The sequence below is a fragment of the Bubalus bubalis genome, chromosome 3, assembly GCF_019923935.1.
Source record: "Bubalus bubalis isolate 160015118507 breed Murrah chromosome 3, NDDB_SH_1, whole genome shotgun sequence".
NCBI lineage: Eukaryota > Metazoa > Chordata > Mammalia > Artiodactyla > Bovidae > Bubalus > Bubalus bubalis.
In genome coordinates, this window is record NC_059159.1 from 131,674,199 (window position 1) to 131,697,049 (window position 22,851).

Sequence of the window (22,851 nt, forward strand, 5' to 3'; positions counted from 1 at the left end):
GAATGAGTGGCCACATGTTATTGCCTACACTCACCAGAATCCACCTTCCTATTCCTTTTTATATACTTGTGAATAATACATAGACACACACACTCGTTCACTCACTCACCACCACCACCGAATAAAAATATAAGCTATTCCCTATTCCCTGCCCCCGGTTTTCACAAAGTATCACCTCATTTGTACCCAATCCCAGTTCACTAAGTACAATTTTGTAGAGTCATCACTTTCAGTATGCCACTCTGAGGGGTGTGTACGTGTGTTGGGGGGCATCCTTTCATTCACCCACAAACAACTTAGGAGTTTCCACACTCCTGGGCCTCTTCTTGGCAAAGCCTCCATGGATTGTTTCTCATGAGAGCCCCATCCAGAACTTTCCTCTCCCCCACCCTCACTTCACCCGAAAGTTTCAGGGTTGAATCTCCTCTCCCCACATTTACAAAACTCGGGCAGGTTGGGTTGGTGATGTGATGCTATCTGGGGCAGCCTTATCTACCTACAAAGTGTGAATCAGAGATTACACCACAGAGGGCTGGTGCCAGCCAGGCGGGCTGCCATATTGCCAAGTAGCCCAGTGGTTGAACCAGGTTGGGTTGAGTAACATGCACCAATGTGAAGCGAGTTTATTAATCAAGCTGCGTAGTACACTGTTGACGAAAGTGTCCCTCTGAACGCCGGGTTTGACTGGAGAAGGCACACGTAGGTCTGTGCGCTAACTCTGAAGAACCCAGTGACCTCTCTTTCTCTGATAATGTTCACTTGAAAAACACATGGAAATCTGGAAGGATTCATCCAGTTTAGCAAGGAGATGGACTATATTCTCCATCACTAGGACTTTTCAGCCATCTTGGATTCCTTGTGTTAAAAAAGAAGGATACCTCCTTACAGCTGTACACAAAGTTGCAGCTTGGAAGTTTCCAAGTTTCATGAGGGCCAGAGAAGGGAATTTAAGATGGCAGCCAGTGACCTAGAGCTGTGTGGGTGAGAACATGAGAGATTGCACACTGCATTCTCTGTATTGATCTCTCACATCAAAAACATTCTTTTCTAAGCCACAGCCCACCTCCTCCACCCAGGTCTGCTCTCAACCAGAAATACCACCCGTATTTTTCACTCTGATGGGCCCGCATGGAGGGCAGGGGGCACGATAGAACGGTTTTCAAGCAGGGACATCACAATGACATCCTGTCACTGGATGGCTGGCCTGGTTGGCACCTCAGGTGCTGTTCCCAAGTCACAATGTCATGGTACACTGACATAGCTCTGTATTGTACAACAAGCTCCTACATGTTGCTGAGGCAGGTAAGATACAAAATGCATGGCTAAGAAACACAAGTGAGTGTTTCAGGGGGCAGGCTGGAGAGGGAGAGACTGATCTGTCCAAAGACTGTTCTAGAACAAGCCTCCCAAGGATAAAGGATTCTATAAACGATGGGAAATAAGGAGCAGGATGGAGATGTGAACACAGGAAGGAAGTGGAGAGTACGTGTCTCTTCAAGAGAAATGGCAAAAGCTCTGGGGCTGGCAAATAAAGTCTGTTAAGGTAAAGCAAGGTTCCAGAGAAGAAAGTTCAGAGGGCAGGGAAACCATTACTCCTATGGGAGATAGAAATTGTAAGATGGGAGGGATTACTGTTATAGAAAACATTCCCTGTATTTCTCCAAATTCCAGGGTTCTTTCTCTTCTAAGCATTGGATCCTTGGGTAGTTCATAAAAACTAGGACTCTCTTTTCCAGGTCGCTCCCTGTCCAAGTAGGACTGAGTTGTAGAGCTTTTAAACCTGATTTTTCCCAATTATCTGACCACAAGAAGAGCTCTCCCTCTCTCTAGTGATCTTGCCAACCCTGAAGAACCCCTCTCAAATCTCTATCTGCTTTTCAGTAGCTTTAAAAGCTCCAACTAGAGCATGACTGAGTGTGGCTGCAGAGATACTCACCCCCCAACCCTGGGTCCTGCTCTGGTGCTCACTGTAACCACCAGAGAAGTAGATCCTAAACCAGGAGCTCCCCTCCCTTCTACCCTCAAATACCCATTGGAAACCAGAGAGAAAGAGTCCAGCCCAGAGTCCCATGAGCTTATCTAATCTGTTCGTCTAATCTCTCTGGCAGTTTGAGGCTCTCAGAAGGGTGGAGGAGAAACCTTAGAACCACAGTGGAATTCTCTGAGAACCACAGTAAACACGCAATATGGACCTGGAAACACCAGAACCCCACACAAAATTCTGACCACCTTCTAATAATGCCAGACTCCACCTTTCCACGGTAAAGGGTCTCAGAGAAAGAACCACAAAAACCAGGCACAAGCACCACCTATCAAACCAACTACCAGCCAAAAACAAAACAAGACAAAAAAAAAAAAACAACACAAGCCAAACCAAAACTTTATGCTATGAAAACAAGAAATAAAATAAGGAGATTTATAGGCCGGCTGATTGTCAGCAAACACAATATATTTACTGTATTAGCATTTGCTCACAGTGCAAATGGTACAACATGACACCATTTCAATATTTCGGTTTTTAAAAATGCTGTTTTCATTAACTATATTATATTGGCATAACAATGTGACAAAGGAGCAAATGAAATGTTGGTGAAGAATTTCACCTTTTCACAATATCAAGCATATTTTTTTAACCTTAGTATAAGGTACTATAAATCCAAGAAATAAAAACATCCACAAAATATATTACATCTGGTTTGTCTTTTTCTAAGTACTCAACTTTATACAAAAGTCTTTCAAAAAATATCATTCCCCATAGGTTTTCCTGTTTAAAACCTGATTTTTTTTTCTCTCAGTTCACATAAGTTAGAGTGCATTTTCTCTCTTTTTTTTTCTCTTAAAACATGCAGACATATAAAAAATCTGGATAGCACAACCTTTTGGCAACAAAGTCATTTTTCTCTTAGTTTAGCTTAAATGTCTGAGAACAGTTTTATTAAAACAAAGGAAAACTCAGAATTATCATGCAGTGACATGCATAGATCAGAAGGAGCAAGGAAAAAATATTAAAGGGTATCTGATTCCTCCTTCCAGCTTTGAAGTGACCAAAATTTTTGTTTTTTTTTAAATAATCATCACATTATAAAAAGTATTCAGCAAAATACTGTCTCTGCAAAGAAAGATTTTACCCTTCAGCTGAAAAAATATGGGCCCTCCTGGCAAACTTCATCCACTTCTCTCTTCTTCTACAAAAAATCCAAGTACCTGGAAATCCACAATCCTCTTGCTCTATGATTTTTTCCCCCTTTCACTAGATTCCTTTTAGTATTATTTATCCACCACCAAAAAAACCGGTGCTTTTTTCTTAAAAAAAAAAAAAAAAGTGGGAAACGCATAAAGTGACTTTAAAAACAGACATTCTGTAAACTCCAGACCTGTCTTCCTTCTCTCTGGGCAGCTTACTGACCCCAGGAGAAATAACGCTAACAGGGAACAGTACATTCAGGCAAGACTGCACTGGAAGCTGTGTCTCAGGCCAGCTTCCCTACTACTCCACATCCAAATAGTTCCCCCTGTGCGGAGGAGGCTGGGGAGGAGGGGGTGCCTGAGAAGAGGTGAGGTAGGGCAGGGAGAAGGTGAGACTGGGGTATGGAAGAGATGTGCCTCATTCATCAACATGGATTAATGCAGACATCCCCATAACTTGAGGAAAATTTGGACACTGATGTGTGTCTATGTGTTTCTATGGATGCATATATACATACTCACATACACATACACACATAGGCAGATACAGTCTCATTGGTTCCTTTTTTTCATAAAAAATAAATCGTTTAAAGCTGTATATGCCTATAAGTTCTCTTTATTCCGGTGCACTGCACTGGATTGCCAAGTACCTTAGAGATTTAATTTTGCTAGAAATACATACTGTGTGCAGGTCATATATATATATGTGTGTGTGTATATATATATGTGTGTGTGAACACACACACATATTTATACACATCCATACATACACACATGCCATTTACCTAAATTTGAATTCTACCTGTTGTATGGATGATGACAAAGGGAAAAAAAAAAGGCTGCATTCCAATCAATGGTGGGAAGAGAAATGGGTACGTGAGTGAGAGAAAACAAAAAGATGGCGAAATGGGGTGGCTGGTTGAGGCCTGCCTTTTTGGAAAAAAGATTTGGAAAGAGATGGTAAAAGGCTTAGAGGGGAAAGGCGGGGGAAGGCAGAGAGCAAACTCAGAGAGATTTTTAAAAAGTGGGGCTGAGGAAACACATTTCTAAAAAGGCAGGTTCAAGGATGGCTGCTCCTTCTCCCCGCAGATCAAACTGCCCTGAGGCCTTGAGAGGGAAGCGCTCGGAAAAGGAGGGATTCTGAGGGGCCAAACCCTAAGCGGCGGTAGCAGCACCGCGGCGGCGGCATCCGAGGCATTTCTGTAAGAAACATTATTTCTGAGCAGATGGAAGACCGTCTCGTCCCGCCACGCGCAGGCCCCCAGGCTGGGACGTTTCCCTAGCGGCCCGGGGACCCGAAGTGGGGAAGAGTTTAGGGTGGACACAGCCCAGTTCAGCTCAAGAGTCTCACACACACGCGTGCGCGCGCGCGCACACACACAGAAACACACACACGCACACATAACACATACACACACGCGAGCACGCACACTCGCGCGCATCCCCGCACGCAGGCGCGCGTGCGTGCGGCGGGCAGCAAGCTCTGCGCTTTGGTGCGCTCCTTACCCCCTCCCCCTCTCGGGTCTTCGAGGGGGAATCGAGGGACACGTGGGGGGAACCGTGAGGTGCTTGGGTCCGGCGAGGCTTGGGCTGACCCCGCCTTCAGTCCCCGGCAGGTCCTTGGCCCGGCCCGGCGGCCCCTGGATCAAGACGATCCGAACTGAACAAAGCGGGCTAGACGCCACCTTTCCGCCCCCACGCCTTGGCTAAGGGGTGGGCAGCGAGGGGAAGGCGCCTCTTGCCCTGGCCCCCGACCGTCGGCCAATGTGAAAGGGTGGAGACGGGGGACAGCGAAGGGAAACAAGGGGCCTTACGTCCATGGAGAGGCCAGGGCGCGGCCCCTGCGCCTCCGTAGCTAGCTTTTCGGCTGCGCATTCAGGCGAGCAACCGGGAGACACTGAAGGGGAAAAGTGGGATCTGGGGGCCCGAGCCTCAGGCGCAGGTGGTGACCACAGGGGCCAGGGACACCGGGGCCGCCGAGGACGCAGAAGGCGCACCCCCCTTCTCCGCCTTCTTCTCCTTTTGCTTGAGGTGGATCTTGGCGTGGCGCTTGCGCTCGTCGCTGCGCGCAAACTTGCGCCCGCAGAACTCGCAGGCAAAGGGCTTCTCGCCCGTATGCGTGCGGATGTGAGTGGTAAGGTGGTCGCTGCGGCTGAAGCTCCGCATGCAGATCCTGCACTGGAAGGGCTTGTGGCCCGTGTGGATGCGCAGATGCCGGGTCAGCTCGTCCGAGCGGCTGAAGCGGCGGTCGCAGCCCTCCGCCGGGCACGCGTGTGGCCGCTCGTGGAGAGGGGTCTTGCTAGGTCGGTTGGGGTACTTGCGAGGCCGTATGGGCTTGAGCGTGAGCGGCGGCTGGGGCAGGCTGCCAAAGCCCGGGTGGATCTGCTTGTCTTTGAATGCCTTGATGGTCTCCAGCGGGGTAATAGGGGGCGGGTTGACCCGGATGGGGTCCATGCCCTGGAAGGGCTTGTGCTCCGGCATGGAGCCCATGTCGTTGGGGTGGTGGTATAGATTGTAGTCGGGAATCATGGGGAAGAGGTTGCTGTCCAAGGCCGGTTTGGCCGATTGGTAATCCTGGGGAGAATAGGCGAGCCCGGGGTTGCCTTGGGGGTCGTGGAAAGACACAGGCTCCGAGTAGAGATCACTGCAGTTAGAATAAGGGGGCAGCGCCGGATACATGGCCTCCACGTCCCCCTGAGGCGGCTGCACCATGCTGGCCGTGGAGGTCTGCGTGCTGAGTGCCCCAGAGGCCGGGGGCACCCCCAAAATGCCGGCGCTCATGAGGCTAATGATGTTGTCCTGGCACCAGTTGGAAGGGGAGTCGAAGGCGAACTTTCCCAAGTAGGTCACGGTCTTGTTGCCGGGGGCTGGCTGGAAGGAGCCCGAATATGAGAGTTCCGGGTTGGGCTTCTCGTTGGTCAGACCGATGTCCATCACATTCTCTGCGGAGAGCGGGGGAGAGAGGGGAGGGGTGAGTGAAGCCGAGTCGGCTCCCGGGCCGGGGCGCCCAGGTCCTTGCCCAGGTGTGGAGGGTGCGGCCGCGTGGAGTGCGCAGAGGATGGGATAAGAGGAAAGAAAGCTGCGCCCAGCGCAAAGCGGGCGGTGCCGCGCTCCCGGGCGCAACCTGGATACAGCAAAATACTACGGATCGGGGTGTGGAGTGGCTGCTGCACACACACCGCACACGCCGTACACACACACTCCCGTACCACACACACACACACACACACACACACACACACACACACACAGGCGCGAGAGCGAGAAGCATTGTTGTTATTCCCGAGGTGGGGCGGGCAGGTAGCTGCAGCTACAGGTAGTTTCAGACCCGGAGCGCGCCGGGCTCTCGCTCTCCAGCGCACAGAACTCGGCCCTCTTCCCCTAGCCCTGTCCGCGCCGGACCCCGCGCATTTCCTGCCCCGACGAAGCCCCCTGTGCGCACCGCGCCCGGGTAGCTGACCCGGAGCGCTCCGTCGCTTTGTCCTCGGCGCGTAGAGGGGTGCTGCCCGCAAAGGGAGCTCTCCCGCCGCCTCCCCCAGCCCCAGCCTCCTCCGGGCCTGAAGGAGCTTTCGGCTCCTGCTGGAGGGGGAAAGCCTAGCCTCAGCTTAGCGAGAGTGGAGGGCGGCGGAAAACCGGCCGGTGTCTCCATGGCGGGAGTGGCCGCTCTTCCCAAGCTCCTTGGTCCGGGGATCGCCCCCCGTGGCAGCCCCCGGGCGGGTGGATCCCCACCTTCTCCCCTCCCCGCCGTCCCCACACCCCCACGGCTTTGCTGAACGCCCTGGAAAGGCAGCGTCGCAGTACCTCTCCCACCGCGGGGACTCCACGCCGCACATGGCTCCATCCCGGGTGGGAGGCTGAGGGAGTAAGGGGGGAGAGCGCGGGTGAAAAGGGACGTTGGGCTCCTCCCGGGAAAGGGGGCGATGGCACTACGCCTTGCGCGCAGCCCGGCGATCGCGCCCCCTAAGTGGAGAACCCCAGAGCCGCTCGCACCTACCTCCCTTCGGTCGGCGGCTGCCCCCACCCGGAAGAATCGAAGCCTCTACCGTGGCGTCGCCAACCGAGCCTTCCCGATCGGGGAGGGCGGGAGGAGTGGGTGGGAAAAGCAACTCGCCCCCCGGAAAATTCCCAGCGCGCGGCCACCCCCCCCCCATCTCTCCATCCATCCATCCATCTATCCATCCGTAGCTAGCTTGTTCCCTCCTCCTCTTCCTCTCTCCCTTTCCTTCCTCGCTGCCTCGCCGCCTCCCCGCCGCCCTTACCTGTAGCCATCTGATTGTAATGGGCTACCGAGTCGCTGCTGCCAGAAAAGAGGTTGAGCGCGCTGGGGATCTCCTCGGGGTACAGATTATCAGGCAGTTGGTTTAGCAAACTGCTCATGGTCACCGGCAGCTTCTCGGCGAGTTTGCCGGTCATAGCACTCCCGAGCTGCCGCCGCCGCCGCCGCCGCTCGCTCCTAACGCAGCTTCCAGGCAAGCGGCATCCGAGAGGCGATCGGTGGTGCAGGGGAAAAGCATGCGAGAGGGAAAGTTCGGGGGGAGGGGGGAGGGAAGAGGGGAAGGGGTGGGCCTGGGGAAGGGATCTTCTCTTTTTTGAGGGGTGGGTGGGGGAGAGGGCAAAGGGTGGGTAATCCTCTTGGATGCCTCAGCTGGCGCCGTGGTAGGAGGCTGGGTCGTGGTGGTGGTGGTGGGGGGGCGTGTGCGCGAGGTGGGTGGGGGCTGGGTTGGGGTGGGGTGGGGAGATCTCGGTCCAAGGGGGTCGCACGCGGCCTCAATATTGATATCACCAACAGACGCGCGCCCGCGGCCCCCCCGCCCCCCGATCCGCCACCGCCACCGCCGCCACTGCCTCTGCCAGCCGCCTCTGCCGCTGCCGCTGCCGCTGCTACCGCCAGCACCAGCCCCGCCGCTTCCTAGCAAGCTCACTGCTGCCCAAAAGCTCCCAGCCAGGGAACTCCACCAGCCTATTTATCTGAGCCCCGGGAAAGCTCCGTGACGTAGCTGCCCATATATGGACAGACAAAGCCCAGCCGAAGGGGCGCGACGTCACAATGGAAGCTCCTCACAATGGAACATTAGAAAGCAGGAAGCGGGCCGCAGCCAACGTGCGGCGCCCGCACCGCTCGCGGATCTTAAAAAAAAAAGAGAGAAATAGAAGAGAAGAAGGAAAGAAAATTCGAGAGGCGAGAGGAAAGAGGGATGTAATTGAAAGTGAAGCGTAAAGCGCGCAGCGCGGGGTCGAAAGAGCAATAGCCTCCTGTATGTTTATTTGGTGTCGGCACTTGGAGAGAGCGCGCTTATAGGATCGCAGGGCGGGGCGGGGGGCAGTGAGGTGGGGTGGTTTGCAAGTGGCCTCCGACACTCTCCCCCCAGCAGGAAGAAAAAGGATTGAAAACACACAGCGGGGTTCCCTTTGCAGCCTGGGAACTTCTGGGGAACCCGGAAGGTGTGCGCTCCGACCCCGACCCCGCACCGCTCCTTTCCTGTCCAGGACTCCTCTCACCTGGGACTGGGACAAAGTTCCTCTGAGGAGGATTCCAGCGGGTGAGGGGTCTCAGGTCGAGCACCTCGGGAACTTTTGTGCCGCCCTCCCTAGGGTTTGCCGCCCACATTCCTGCTGCTCCCTGGGCCCCTGACCCTGAGCTGACACCAGGCTGAGCGTAGTGTTGGGGAGATTGGTAGCTGCAGAACGGCTGCCCTGGAGGCGAGAACCCCGCACCTCGGGAGGTCGAGGGTGTGCAATTTTGGTGGTGAAGGAGTGAAGTCGAGGGGATAGGAAACATGTGCACCAAACCCTCCAAAAATCCCCTATTGGTTCCAAAGCACCCCTTGAACCACGGGATGGCAGGAGGGCCCAGCAGGCCCAGACGCAGTCGCTGTGTAGTGCTTCCTGCGAAGGGCGAGCCACCGAGTTGCGGCAAGAGTCTGCCGAACCCACAGTCTCCGAACCACCGCGGCGACCTCCCCTGGTCTCTGCCCTCCCCCTCGCCTTACACAGGGCTGTCCCCGTGGCTGAGTGCCGGGTGCCCTGCAGTCAAGGGCCGCCTGTTAGCCGACCCCGAGCGCTGTCACCTCCCGGGGGAGGCAGAGATCCCGGGGGCGGCTGATACGTTCCCCGAGGCCTGTTCTCGGAGAGCGCGCGGCCGGGCCGCGGGAGAGGGGGAGGAGAGGAGAGGAGCGTGGGGGAACGACCCCAGATCACACCGGCTCGGCGTAGGAGGATTCCCTCCTCGGTGGCCGTGTGGGCGCGGTGGATCCCGCGGTCCCTGGCCCGGGAGCTGGGGTTGGGGGAACGTGCATTTCTCAGGGGGAGTGGGAGTGTTGACAAGGAGGAGGAGAGGATCCCCGGGCCTCACTCCGTAGGAGGGCCACGCGGGCCGGGGACGCGTGGGAGGAACTCCCAAGCTGCTGCTCGTCGTGGGGGTGGATGACAACCTCGCTCTCCTCCCCTCCATTTCACTCGATGGAGAGCTAGGGGTGGGAGGGCCCGGTCTCCCCCGGATCTCCTCTGGTGCTTAGGAAAGGAGGGATTCCCGCCGCCGGCGGGCCCCCTCTCCCTCGCCCCTGCTGCCGTTCCCGCCAGGCTCCCCGAACCTATACCGGGGAGGTTCTGCGCCCCCGGGCTCTCCTCCGCCCGCGCGGCGCGGGGAGGGAGTGCTCTGCAGCGGTCCGCGGCTCCGGCCGGAATCAGGGCATGCAGCACCTCCCGCCCCCGGCTCCCTCCCAAGGCGGTGGGGAGGGAGGGTGGGGGGGCGATTGGCCGGCCCGGGGGCGTGGGCGGCAGTGTGAGCCGGGCTGGGCGCGGGAGGGGCCTTGGCGGCTGCAGGGAGGGTCGCGGGGCGGCGGGCCAAGCCGGGAAGAGCCATACAAGGAGCGGATCCGGTGACGCGCCGGCCGCGCCCCTTCTCCTTCTCGATTTGGCTGCAGATTCCGGTCCCCGGATTTGCATATTTTGGCATCCAGTGGAAAAGGAAAGAAGAACGGAACCCGCAGCCTTTAAAGGAACCACACAGGCTGTAGCGTCACCTAGGGAGGCGGTCTGGGGGGCGTGAAAAATTAGCCAGCGGCTCCGGCCTCTGGCCGCGGAGCCTGGCAGCTGGGGAGAGACGGGGAGAGGCGGGGAGCAGCGACCCCCGGCGAGCATCGGCCGCTCCAGTTCCGGCCGTGGCCTCTCCGCGGCGCTTTCTGCTGCGCGTGCACCCGGAGGTGGAGAGGGGTTCTGTGGATTTCTCTCCGGGGCCAAGAGACGCCGCGAGGTTAGCTGCCTTCAGGCGAGCCGCAGACACCAGTGGTGCCTGCAGTGCCCATGTTTCCCCGCGCGAGGCACAGCTCAGCCCGCGGGGGTGGCGGGGAGGAAGTGCGAGCTCTCCCGGCCGCCCAGCTCAACTCGGGAGGACCCTACCATGATGCACCCCCCACCCTCGTTGAGACCCGGGAGAGGAAGGAGATTGAGGAGCTGGAAACCCCGGGCCTGTTTGATAGGCACCCACATTAGGAAAGGCAGAGGCCGGTGGGAGAATCGGGGATTCTTGAAAGCTTCCGGGGCCCCAAAGACCATAGAGGAGTGTAGCCATTCCAGAGGTGGGCCGCAGACACTTTTAGGCCGACTGGACCTGTTGCATTCAAGGAGAACAAGTAGAGTTTGCAGGCCTGCTCCAGACCTGTTTGCTTGGTGAGAATGAGTAGGAGTCTTTTTTTGGGCAAAATGCCTGTCCCCTTCTTCCTACTTGTCCCTGTCCTAGAATGGGAGCCTTCAATTAATAAGTATTCAAAAAATAAGTATTCATTAAAACTTTAGTGTGATCTTGGGGAAATTTCTGAATCTCTTTCTGGGTCTCAGTTTTCTTGTCTGTAAATTAGGATAATAATAGTACCTACCCCTTAAGGGGGAGGGTCCCCTATGGCCCACGATAAAGAATCCACCTGTCAATGGAGGAGATGGGGGTTCTGTTCCCTGGGTTGGGAAGATCCCTTTGAGAAGCAAATGGCAACCCACTCCAGTATTCCTGCCCGGGAAATCCCATGGATGGAGGAGCCGGGTGGGCTACAGTCTATGGGGTCGAAAAAGAGTCAGGACTTAGCAACTGAACAACAACAACAACAACAACAATCCCTTAGGAAGAACTAAAATTAGATAATGTCATAGAATACTTTTGCTAGATCACTAGCAGCACTCAATAAATGGCAATTATTACTGGTTAACTCTATTTTCCCCCACCCTACCATGTGACAGAAAAGCCCATTCCCCTTGTGTATCTTTGGGGTAAGTGTAGTTGACACAGGGAGTAAAAAGGGCCAGGTAGGAAACTCCATACCCTTCATCACACATATCAGTGTGATCATATACAGGAAGGTTTTATGTGTGAGCTTTACATCATCACAGAGATGGTTAAGGAATGGTCCCCACTCTGTGAGAACCCAGACAAGGATGGAACTCTTGGTAGCTGGTGACGACATAAAGTAGAATACCAAGCAGTCATTCAGTTGCTCTTTAACACTCTGGAGCATCCTTCTAGACATGTTATGGAGGATGGCTGTGGCTTCATGCTGGGGAAAGCCTGCCTCCACAAGCATAGGTCCTCACTGCCTGGCTGGTGGTCCGATTATAGCCCACACAGGTGTCCCCTGTCAATCTGGATGAAGGTGGCAAACAGAGGCCAGGGATCTATGGTGGGCACGGGCAACCCTGCCTACTAGAGTTGGGGTGGGAGGTGTGGAGTGGCCCCTTAGAGACTAACAGCATTCTCCCTCTGCTTGCTCCATCTTGAATTCAGCATTGAAAAAAAAACTTCCCTTCCCTCCAGTTTTCTCGCCTCTCTGCCTCCTGAACAGGGGCTGAGGGTGATTGTCTCAGTTTTATTGGTGGGCTCAGGTGAGTTTGCCAAGGGCCTAATTATCTGAACTGGAAGGCCCGGACTTGTTGGGAGCGAGTAGGGCACTGGTTCAGGGCATCTTCACCCTGAAGATGGTGACAGGCAAGCCTGCGGCTCTGCAGCAGGGCCAAGGCCACCCATGCCCCACTGCTTACCTCTGGGACTACTGCTGCTTGTGGGGGCAATGAGTGTGTTTGTCTTGGTGAAAGAGTGGAGGAAAGATGGGACTTGGCCCTACAAATCCATCACAGAAAAAGGCCAGGTTGGAACTCTGTCTTGCTCCTTAGTCACCTCTGCCCTCTGAACTTGAGCTCCTTTTTGCTAAAGATATCCAGTACTTCTCTGCTGTCTCATAAGAAAGAAGACCTTATTTGGGGGAGAATGGATACATGTATGTGTATGGCTGATTCCCTTTGCTGTCTACGGAAACTATTAATATCACAACATTATTGATCGGCTCCACTCCAATATAAAATAAAAAGTTAAAAAAATAAAGAAGCCCCCAATTATTTCAAACTAGGGTGCTGGCAAGTTAATGCCTTACCACCTCAGACAAGATTTGCCTTTTTATCAGAAAATGCTTGGAAGAGGGTAGTGTGTAACCCAGAGGAAGTTAGCCCATTGTTAAGCATGGTGCCTGGAAAATGGTAGGAACTCAGATACGCTGATGGGCTGAGGTCTGACTGTGGGATGTCAGACCCAGTGACAAGGATTTGGAAGCTTGGGGTGCAGAGAACATCTGGCATTCCTCAAGTCACACCAGGCACCCATGTAGAGAGCCTACCCTGGTGAGATTGCTCCTGAATGATAACTCCCTCAAGGGCTTCCAACTGCTTTCTGTTTTGGGGCACCCCATAAGAGATGGACTGTTCATCCATGGAATCAACCTGGACAACCCTCCTTGGCATTTTAGAGGTCATGCAGGAGACCTGGGTTTGATCCCTGGGTCAGGAAGTTCCCCTGGAGTGGCAACCCACTCCAGTCTTCCTGTCTGGAAAATTCCATGGATAGAGAAACCTGGTGGTCTGCAGTCCATAGGGTCACAAAGAGTAGGAGACGACTGAGCGCCTAACACACACAGCCAGCTCTGAGGTGAGATGGGTTTGGTCTAGAAGCCCATGGAAGGAACTTGACAGAATGACGATTTGGGGGGTGGTGGTTCTGGTTAAGAGTGTTGTGTGGGGATTGCTGGAGGCGTCCGGCTCACTGATCTTCTGTACCCACAAAAGATGGTGGCCCGTGGAGATACACCAGCTTCATTCTTCACAACAGTTCTGTGAGGAAGCTTTAAGGGCTGCCCCTCAATAGTTTTTTTTTTTTTCCTTCATGAAAGATCTAAGGAGTTGGAAGAAATCTGAGTAGTTAGTTGGAGGGTACTTGGCCAGGAAATGGCCAAGCTGAGATTTGAACTCAGGGTGTTGTGACTCCAAAGATACTGCTTTTAATTTCAGCCTTTCTGGCTGTCAGGAGAAAGAAAGGAAATGGTAGGTGTGGTAAGAGGAAGTGAGTGCATCCTCAGTCGTGTCCTACTCTTTGCGACCCCATGGACTGTAGGGCACCATGCTCCTCTGTCCAGGGATTTTCCCAGCAGGAATACTAGAATGGGTTACCATGCCCTCCTCCAGGGGATCTTCCCCACCCAGGGATCTAACCCGCGTCACCTGCAGCTCCTGCAGCTCCTGCATTGTGGGTAGATTCTTTACCACTGAGTCGCTGGGGCAGCCCAGGTAAGAGGAAGGAGAGGTGTAAAACCTATGGAGAAGGCAATGAATAGAAGAAGGCCTACCATGATCTGCCTCCTAGCATCCTCAGGGCCCAGCTGGCAGAGAGGGGAGGAGCCCTCTCCCAGGGGAGAGGAGGGGCTCCAGCCCACAGGCAGGTCAGGGAGCAGCAGCATTTCTTCCAGGGTTCCCAGTAGGCAGAAGAACATCTGTCCTCTTGGAGCTCAGGTCCCACTGCCCTGTCGCAGAGGTCACAGGCTCCTCACCAAGCCAATTGCACACTTCCTTTCGAAACATCTGCTGTGCCAACATTTGAACAAACTCATTATAAAATTTCTTGAATAAGGGTGTTTTTGCTTACTCTTCAAGCAATGATGGGGAGAAGCTGGTGACTGAAGGGAGAAAGTCTTGTTACAAAGTAAGATTTGCTGGGGGTGAGGTGGGATACAAAGCCTTCCTGGAGATCCCTCCTCAGACACAAGTCCCAGGCTGTAATTGCTATGGGGGTCCAGAGGTTGAGATTTTGGGCAGGGCTGGGCTAGGGAAGGAAGAGAAGGCCAATCTCAGATAGAAGGCAAGACATGGAAAAAGTGTACTGTATGGGGACATGGAAAGAACAGGCCCTGGCCTAGGAATCAGGACTTCTGGCTTCCACTATCAATTATCTGTGTGACCTTGGGCTGCCCTCTGACTCCTGGGCTTTTGGGAGGGATTGGACTGGCTAACCTACCTCTAAATTCCTCCTAGTAGTGTTGATTCACCAGTTCTGGATTCTATTTTGGAAAGAGCTGGGAGGGGAGTTTGAGGGAGAATGGATACATGTATGTGGATGGCTGAGTCCCTTCACTGTTCACCCGAAATCACAGTATTGTTAATTGGCTACACCCCACCAGAAAACAAAAAGTTTAAATTAAAAAATAAAGGATACATTTTGTGGCATTAAAAACAATAAATGCCTCCCAGCAATGTTGTCCTTGAGTTTTGGATTCTATTGCACAAAGTGTTGGGAAGAAACACGTGTTCCCAGCCAAGTTTGGGCTTCTAGGACCCTCAGGGAGGAAGAGGGATGGGTCAGGGGCTAAGGGCTTGTAATGGGAACTTGGCTGTCATAGCTCAGGGGTGCATGGAGGGTAAGTGGAGTCATGTGCTTGGGTGGAGGGGTCTGCCATTGCCCCTGGGGGCCACAGTGGGGCAGCCCCCTTCTCAGCTGGGAGGGATGATGTCTCTGCAGTGAAGACTCTCGGGGGATGAGGCTTTTTGGAAAGAGGAACTTTGTCATCTGAAGTGAACCAGAAAAGGTATGAGTGTGGGGGTGGGGTGGGGGAGGCAGTAGAGGGAGCAAACAGGGAGTGAGACAGAAAAGGAGGGAGAGAGAGATGAGAGCACAGATGAGAGCAGGGGCCCCCTACCACTTGCCCGCAAAACCAGCCTTCTGCTGGCTGTAGGCTTCAAGCATGTGACAGGTCAAGCATCTAAAAGGCTGACAGGTTCCTTTCTTCTCTGCCCTGGAAAGACAACCGTTGGGGAATTGGAGAGCTGTGGTCTCTAGATCTTGGTGTTTTGGATCAGCTCCCAGTCTCAGGACCCTCCCCAGCCTTAAACAAGTGGGCCCTTGGCCTCATCCACCGAGGTGATGAGTTAGGGGCCGACTTTTGGCTTCTTCTTTGTTGTTTTATGTTGTCAAAAAAAAAAAAAATTACCCTGGGATGTGGGGAAAAGCAGTTGATGACTCTTTTGGGCCCAGAATTCGAGGTCCTCAGTTATATTAGCATCCTCTTTCACCAGAAGGCCCAGGCAGGGCTTCCTGACTTTTGTTATGCCGTAGCTCTCCTAGAAAATGAAATTCTTTACAACCACTGGTGTAAAGAACTGACACTGCCCCTGGCCCATCCCATCACTCTGAGGGCTGACAGTACTAGCCAGCTGGTACCCACAGGAAGCCTGCCTATCAGCCTGACTGATGGTATGAGCTTTTTCTGCCAGGGTTCAGGGCAGATGGGCAAAGGAGAAGGGGCATGATAGATTTCTCTTTCTCTCTGCAGAATTATTTTGGCCTTTTAGAGTTATCTGGCCTCAGATCACCAAGAAAGTTACTGGATGACAAGAGTTGGTATCTGAGCTCCCTGGGGGCAGGGACTGGGTCTGATTCCTCTGCCTCCCTAACACTCCCCTGGCTGTTCCCAGCAGGTGCTTCACAGGAAGTTGTTGACCCAACTCAAGTGTCCACATGGGCCGATTTGAGGGACTCAGGATCCACAGTGTGCTTCCTATCTTGTTCTTGCATTTCTACCACTCCAGCATCCACTCCCCCCACACACTATACAGGATGGGGGACCCCTTGTCCACCTTGTTCTTGCATTTTTACCACTCCAGCACACCACCTCCCCAAACTATACAGGATGGGTTCTACCACTCCAGCACCCACTCTCACCACACTATACAGGATGGGGGACCCCTTGTCTACCAAAGTTTATTTCTCACTGGAGTAAAGGGAGAGGCTCTTGTGTCTGGGACTAAATTCTCTCATTTCAGTGAGACATACCTTCAGGGAGCACTTCCTGTAGAGGGACTCAGACTTGAGACTGGGATTTGCCATGTATCAGGGAGCAGGCAGTTTAAAGGGAAGTGAGGGATGAGGCTGAGGTAGAAGCGAGCACACACAAGGCCCTATCAGTTCTCAGAGGAAGTGCGGGAGTTCTCCCGCACAGAACTCAGAGGAGTTCAGGCAGGAGGACAAGCTCAGAGACAGGAAAACCTGATGGGGGTGTTGATTAAGACCTTGAGGACTGGGTTGGCTAAGACCTCTAAGTGAGGAGGAGAGGGAGGGGCAGGGGTATTCTGTGTAAAGTGAAAGTGTTAGTCATTCAGTCGTGTCTGACTCTGCGACCCCATGGACTGTGTCGCCCACCAGGGTCTTCTCTCCATGGAATTTTCCAGGCAAGAATACTGGAGTGGATAGCCATTCCCTTTTGCTAGAGGATCTTCCTGACCCAGGGATCAAACCCAGGTCTCCTGCATTACAGGCAAATTCTTTACCATTTGAGACCCAGGGAAGCCCATTCTGTGTAAGGAGCTGTGATTCACCCCTTATTTTCATGTTAATTTTTTTTTTAATCTCTGAAAGTAGCTAGAGCCCATTCAATTCAGTTCAGTTCAATTCAGTCGCTCAGTTGAGTCTGACTCTTTGAGACCCCATGAATCGCAGCACGCCAGGCCTCCCTGTCCATCACCAACTCCCTGTCCTTTCAGAACTTCTCTGTTAGTTTGTGGATGAGTGAGGAATCCTAGAGGAAGGGAAGGAAGACAGCTCTGAGGCAGGATCTGGAGATGCCAGCAGACACTGGAGCATCTACTAGAACGTAGGCTCCAGGAAGGCAAAGGCTGAGGTCCAAACCTGCACTGCTGTACCCCCAGCTAGAACCTGGCTTATGGGGGTTCTCCATAATGTGGGTGCTCCATCTTTATCTGTAATATCTGTGGGAGAATGAATGTGCCAGATCCTCTACTATGTCCTGTGTGGGGTGCTATTAGCAGGAACAGGAAAGGGGCTAAGTCCAGGTGTGGACTCCAGGAGAGAGGAGGTACTTGAGGAGTCCCAAGGCAACGTGGATCCCAGGTTGGGGGCGGGGTAGGATTCATCAGACATAAACTCAAGTGGTAATAGCCCCGTTAATTGAATGGTAATGATCCTTGGCATTTTTCATCTTCAAAGCCAGGAACGAACTGTAATTAATACTCCCGCCACCCGGGGGCAGGGTGGGGGTGGTGTGGAGAAACTTGAGCTGCTGTTGCTGCTCAGTCGGGGAAACTGAGGCACTGACAGAGAAAATGCCGTTAGGAGAGTTGATGCCAAGGCCAGCAGAGCCCGGAGGAGTCGGCAGGGGTGAGCCCCGCAGAGCGCTAACCCCTTCCAAAGCCAGGCAGAGGGGGAGTCGAGGTCAAGAATGATGGGGAGGGGGCGCTGGAGACCCGCGCAGAGGCAGAGAAAGAAGTCTCAGCCGAGGGCCTGGCCGAGGGTGGCAGTGGGCGATGGGCTTTGCCGGTGGCTTGGCAGAGGAAAGCCGGCCGGGGGCCTCAGCTCCCCGCGCTCCGGGGGCGGCGCCTGAGGGGCGCGCGGAGCAGGAGAGGGGATCCGAGAGTCCCTCGGGCCGCGCGCTGCACACTCAGCCTGAGTCACCAGCGGCTCCGAAATGCCTCCCGGTTTCCTCATCTCAGTCTGGCTGGCCCGCGCCCGGAGGGAGTTTTTCATTAGGGTGATTATTACCCTGCCGTCATTAAGAGACGGTAAACATCACCCAGGGACCGAGGGCGCGCGGCAGCCTCTAGCTGCAGCCGGGGGTTCGCAGGCCCAGGAGGTGTGCAGCACGGCCCGCCTAACCCCGCCATCAGTCGGAACCACTTGCGGGGGCCCCAATGCCATCCCGCATCTAGAGTGACGTTTTCTCTGGACCACGGTGTCTTGGAGGACATTCTTCCTTCAGTTCAGTCACCGCTCACCCAGAAAAGCCTTTCCTCTGAGACCCTCGGTCCATGTGTTGGTTACTATGTCCAGTGGTTACAAGTCCAGTGCTAAGTGCTCACTGCACCAAACAGCGCTCCTGGGTTGCCCTGGTCCTACCTACCTTTTCACATGAGTCTGTGTCATTCTTTGATGGATGTCTGCCTCTCACCCTCCTGCCCAAGTTCCAGAAAGGCAGGAGCCACTTCTGATTTTACATATTCCCGTGATACGGTCCCCTCTCAACCCACCCCATCCCCACCTAGTGCTACAGTCTGGTGTAACAGCAGCCCTCAGCATTTTCTTCTTCTTTTTTTGATCTCACCATGTGGCATACGAGATCTTAGTTCCCTGAGGAGGGGTTGAACCTGCACCCCTCTATGGTGGAAGCTTGGAGTGCTAACCACTGGATCACCAGGCAAGTCCCACAGGCCGAAGCATTTGTGAATTAACAAGTTCTCATCAGGCAAGAGAAACTGTTTGCTGACTGCCTCTCCACCTGATTGCCTTCAACATTTAAGATTTATCTCTTGTGCACCTACTGTGTGTCTGGCATTGGACACAGCTGTGATGAAAAGAGCTTGTGCGAAGACTCAAGGCCTAATGAGGATTCAGGGTGAGAAGGGGCTATAAGAAAATGCATACAAGGTGGTGGTAAGTGATGTGAGGAAAAAGAAATGAGGATAGCAGGGTTATGGGGCGTGCGCATTGGGATCCTGGTATATGTAGTCAGTCATTCTTCCCCAAGGCTTGCATTCGGAGCCAGCATTAGTGCCACAGACTAAAGTACTGACTCAGAATACTTGAGGTCTGTGCTGTTAGTCCAGCTGATTCATTGGATGCTCTTTGAAAATTTCTGTGTAAATAAGATCTTTGTTTTTTAAAAAGATTACATCAAAGGTCACTAAGGAAAGTCACGTCTCTGAAGGCAGAGTCACCTGTGATTGGGCCCCTTGCCCCTAGCACAGCCCCTCTTCCCTGGTCAGCTTTCCCGCCTGCCACCAGGTGGCCTGAGAGAAAATTCTGATGTGGTCTTCTGTAGCGGCCTCTGGGGAAAGGATGGCAGTGGGCCAAGGGTGACTGTGGCTGTGAGTACCCCAAGCCTGAACCTCAGAGCCCGCACTGCCTTTCACACCAACCCTCTCGTGGATGGGCAGGAGAGCTTCATCTAGACCCCAAATGAAAGAAAGAGTTGCTGCAATGGAAACTCAAACTAACCTCCCCTCTTGCCCCACTTCCCTCCCGCGGTCACACTTCCGGCAGCCGCCACAGAGTATTTTGGGTTCGAAAACAAAGCGTCAGATCTATTTGAGCAAGTTTTTTTTTCCATTGGAGTAGAAGCCCAGGGGCCTGTGGCCACCCTGGGCTCGGCCACTTCCCCAGGGAACTGACGCGTTTCCCTTTCTCCACTGAAGACCAATTTAGCAAGTCAGACTGGCCACTTTTAGCTTCTCCTTTCCCTGGCCTGGCAGCAGGCGAGGGCACAGGGAGTGGGTAGGGCTGCTGGGAGGAGGGTGTGTGTCTCAGCGCCTTCCTTGTGGCCTTCAGGGGAAGGCCTGGTTCCCTTCTTCAGCCAGAACCTTCTTTTCACCCCTCTCCACACACCCCCCACCCGAAACTACACGTACACACACACACAGACTCACACACACAGAGACACACACACACACACAGACTCACACACACAATGACACACAGACTCACACACAAACACAGACACACACACACACAACCTCCACAGCTGCCGCCACAAATCCGCTTGCTGTATCAGGAGCCTGAAAAGTGAGAACTGGGGTTAGGCCTTGGTCTGATCTCAGTTTGAAAGGATGGTGTGTCCCTGTCACTGGTGGGCCAGTGGATAGTGGGTTGTGAATGAAGTGGGCATGCACACATGGAGACCACGTGTGTATGCAAATCTTATGTTCGCCACTTCCTGAGCTGAACACTGCACGCACATGCAGCTAGCATGGATGTCTAGAAAGAGCTTGGCAGAGGCAAAACCCTGGAGTGTCTAGCGGGTGCGTACACCATGTGATTTTGTGTGGGCTGGAGTATTTACAGTGTGTGTGCAGGATGCGTAGAGTAGAGGTGTGTGTGAGTGTGTGCATACACGTTCATAGACGTGTGGACGGCAGAGCCTGGTTCTCAGGGTGTTTCGGGGAGGAAGACAGGCAAACTCTGGATAGGGGTGACCAGCATCCTCGTGAGCAAATGCAGCTTCCACTCCGAGGAGGTGGGGGAGGGACAACTTCCAGGCTTCTTTTGTAATCCCTTCAGTTCTTAGCACTTGGCCAAGCCTCCATCCATACTGGGGAAGGAGTGTCAGGGCTCTGGCTTCATAGTCACCCCGAGTGGAGACAATCTATTGCCTTATGGTGACTTGAGTATCCACGTCCAGCTGTTTCTCTGTGTGTGTGTAAATGAATGAGGGTGCTGATGTGTGAGTATGGAAGTGAGTGCGGGAGGTCTGAGTTTGTGTGAATGAGTGTGGGTGTGGGCGGAGGGTGTTTGGACTCCTTTTGGGCACTGCCTGGGCTTGTCCTTATGCCCAGGCCCTAAAGGAAGCCCCCTCAGCTCACTGTCTGCTTTTTGCATGAGACTGGAAGTGAAAGTTGGACCCAGGGCCCTGCTGTGCCCGCCTTTTTGACAGGTTCAGCCTCTTTCCTTTGAGCTCTCAGCTTCCAGCCGGGTTGCTAGATAGCAATGGGGTGGGCTCCAGCTCCCAAGGAATAAAGGGGGCAACTTCTGTGTCCTGCCCTCATTCAGGGCAGGTCAGGAGGATCCCAAGTCATATTTCTTTCTTTCTTTTATTTGGCCATGCCACGCAGCTTGTGGAATCTTGTTCAATCACCGACCTAGGATTGAACCTGGGCCCTGGCAGTGAAAGTGCCAAGTCCTAACCACTGGACCGCCAGGCAATTCCCCCAAGTCATACTTCTACCTTCTGTGACCAGGTGCAGACCCAGGGCCCCTCCTCCCTCCCCAGGTCCCTGAAGGGTCTCCCCAGGCCAGGATCCGGGGAGGGGAAGCTCTATTGCTGGCCACTGAGCCTGGGAGAGGGTTCTCCTGAAATCCTACGGTCTGCATCTCCCCACATTTGCAGACTTCTCCTTAACCTCCTGATAGGGTCTTCTGGCTCCTGCCGCCAAATGCATTGGGCTCTTTTTCATTCTTAATCCTATGAATACTCATTCTCTCCTGTTCTAGTGGCTTCCTCTGACACTCCTGCTCCACCCTGCCAAAGGGATAGTGGTAGTGGCTTTCTCTACCACGCACCCAAATAACCATAGAGTTGAAGAACATTTAGCTGGAGGCGGGTCTCAGAGAACACTCATACCAAACTATTTTATGGATGAGGAAGCTGAGGCCCAGAGAGGGCAGCTGATGTGCCCAGGGTCGCACAGCAGTGAAGGGTAGCCCTGGTGTTGAAATCAGGTCTTGAGTTCTGATCAGTGATTCTTTCAGATGAACCTGGTCTGGTTCATCAGACCAGATGGCGATACCTTTCTTTCCAATTCCCGTCTCTTTTTGACTCTGTCTTCCTCGCCTATTTGACTGAAATAGTTCCTTTTTACTCTTTGAAATGCCCTCTCTGTGTTAAGTGGGATGGCTTGCATTTGGTGGCACTAAGGGGGTACTCAGAGCTAAGTCCTCAGTCTTTGCATAGTTTTCATTTGTCCTTTCCAAAGATTTTTCTTCTTTCTGGTCCTTCATCCCTCAGGATTGTCAGGGACTCTGTCCTCCCCTCTTCCTGACCCAGACTCTTCAGCTTGTATTTCTCCTTCCAAGTACCCAGGAGGCGGATGAGAACCTCAAGGAATTTTCTCCTTTCTTGTACCTTAGTTTCCAGATCTCTAAAATGGAGTGAGGATCTCTGCAGGGGAACTATAGGTATTTGTGTGTGTGTGTGTGTGTGTGTGTGTGTGTGTGCGCGCGCGCGCACGCGCGCATGCATCTCATGAGTCTCCCAGCAGCTCCTGGGGAAAATGGGAAAGTTAATTAGTGCCAGGATGAAAGATGCAGTGGGATAATTGCAGGTAATATTAGGACAGCTGGGAGGGTGGGGCTAAAGGCCGCTAGACCTGGGGCGGGGGTGGACAGGCCTCTAGCCCCACTCCTGCAAACAGATCAGATACCTGGAGAGGTGGGGGGAGGGAGCGTTCTGAGTGAAGGGTCTTTGTCTTTACAGGGAAATGCTTGTTAGTTGCTAAGGAACTGGATTGTCTTTTCTGATCCAAGCCTCCCAGTGTTTTGCTAAGCTTGGGAGGGGGATGCTGGGCTGGGCTTGAGGCTCCCTTGGCAGTTGGCCCTCTCCCTGGGGCTGCCGACACTCCGATGGGTCTCTTGGGAAAAACTCATCTGGAGAGGGTGAGCCCTCCCATTACCCTCAGCCTGAATGCTTGCTTCAGCTGAGCTGGGGAGCACAGCAGGTGAGGTGCAGGCAGAGAAGGAGAGGAGAACACACATTTACTGAACAGCCTGCATACCAGGCACTGTGCCGGGCGCCTTCCGTGCCATCTCATTTAACCGTTGCAACAGATCTTTAAGGAAAGCATGTGTATTTCCATTTTTTCTCA

At 53.6% G+C, this 22,851-nt stretch overlaps 1 protein-coding gene across 5 annotated transcripts in view; it reads right to left on the minus strand.

Moving 5' to 3' along the window:
• Nucleotides 1-14,629, minus strand: part of EGR3 (early growth response 3) — an 83,524-nt gene extending 68,895 nt beyond the window's left edge. Inside the window, exons 1-3 of one of the 5 annotated variants that reach the window (XM_006040942.4) lie at nucleotides 7,446-7,582; nucleotides 6,988-7,040; nucleotides 766-6,128 (exon numbers count right to left, since the gene is read on the minus strand). In XM_006040942.4, the coding sequence (XP_006041004.1) occupies nucleotides 5,119-6,128; nucleotides 6,988-7,027 (1,050 nt within the window). In that variant the 5' untranslated portion in view covers nucleotides 7,028-7,040; nucleotides 7,446-7,582 and the 3' untranslated portion in view covers nucleotides 766-5,118. Of the gene's footprint in view, nucleotides 1-765; nucleotides 6,129-6,987; nucleotides 7,041-7,180; nucleotides 7,382-7,445; nucleotides 9,861-13,841 lie in introns of those variants that run through there. The other 4 variants (XM_006040943.4, XM_006040944.4, XM_044940123.2 and 1 more) reach the window with 4 other exon arrangements.
• Between the last annotated feature and the right edge of the window lie 8,222 nt (nucleotides 14,630-22,851).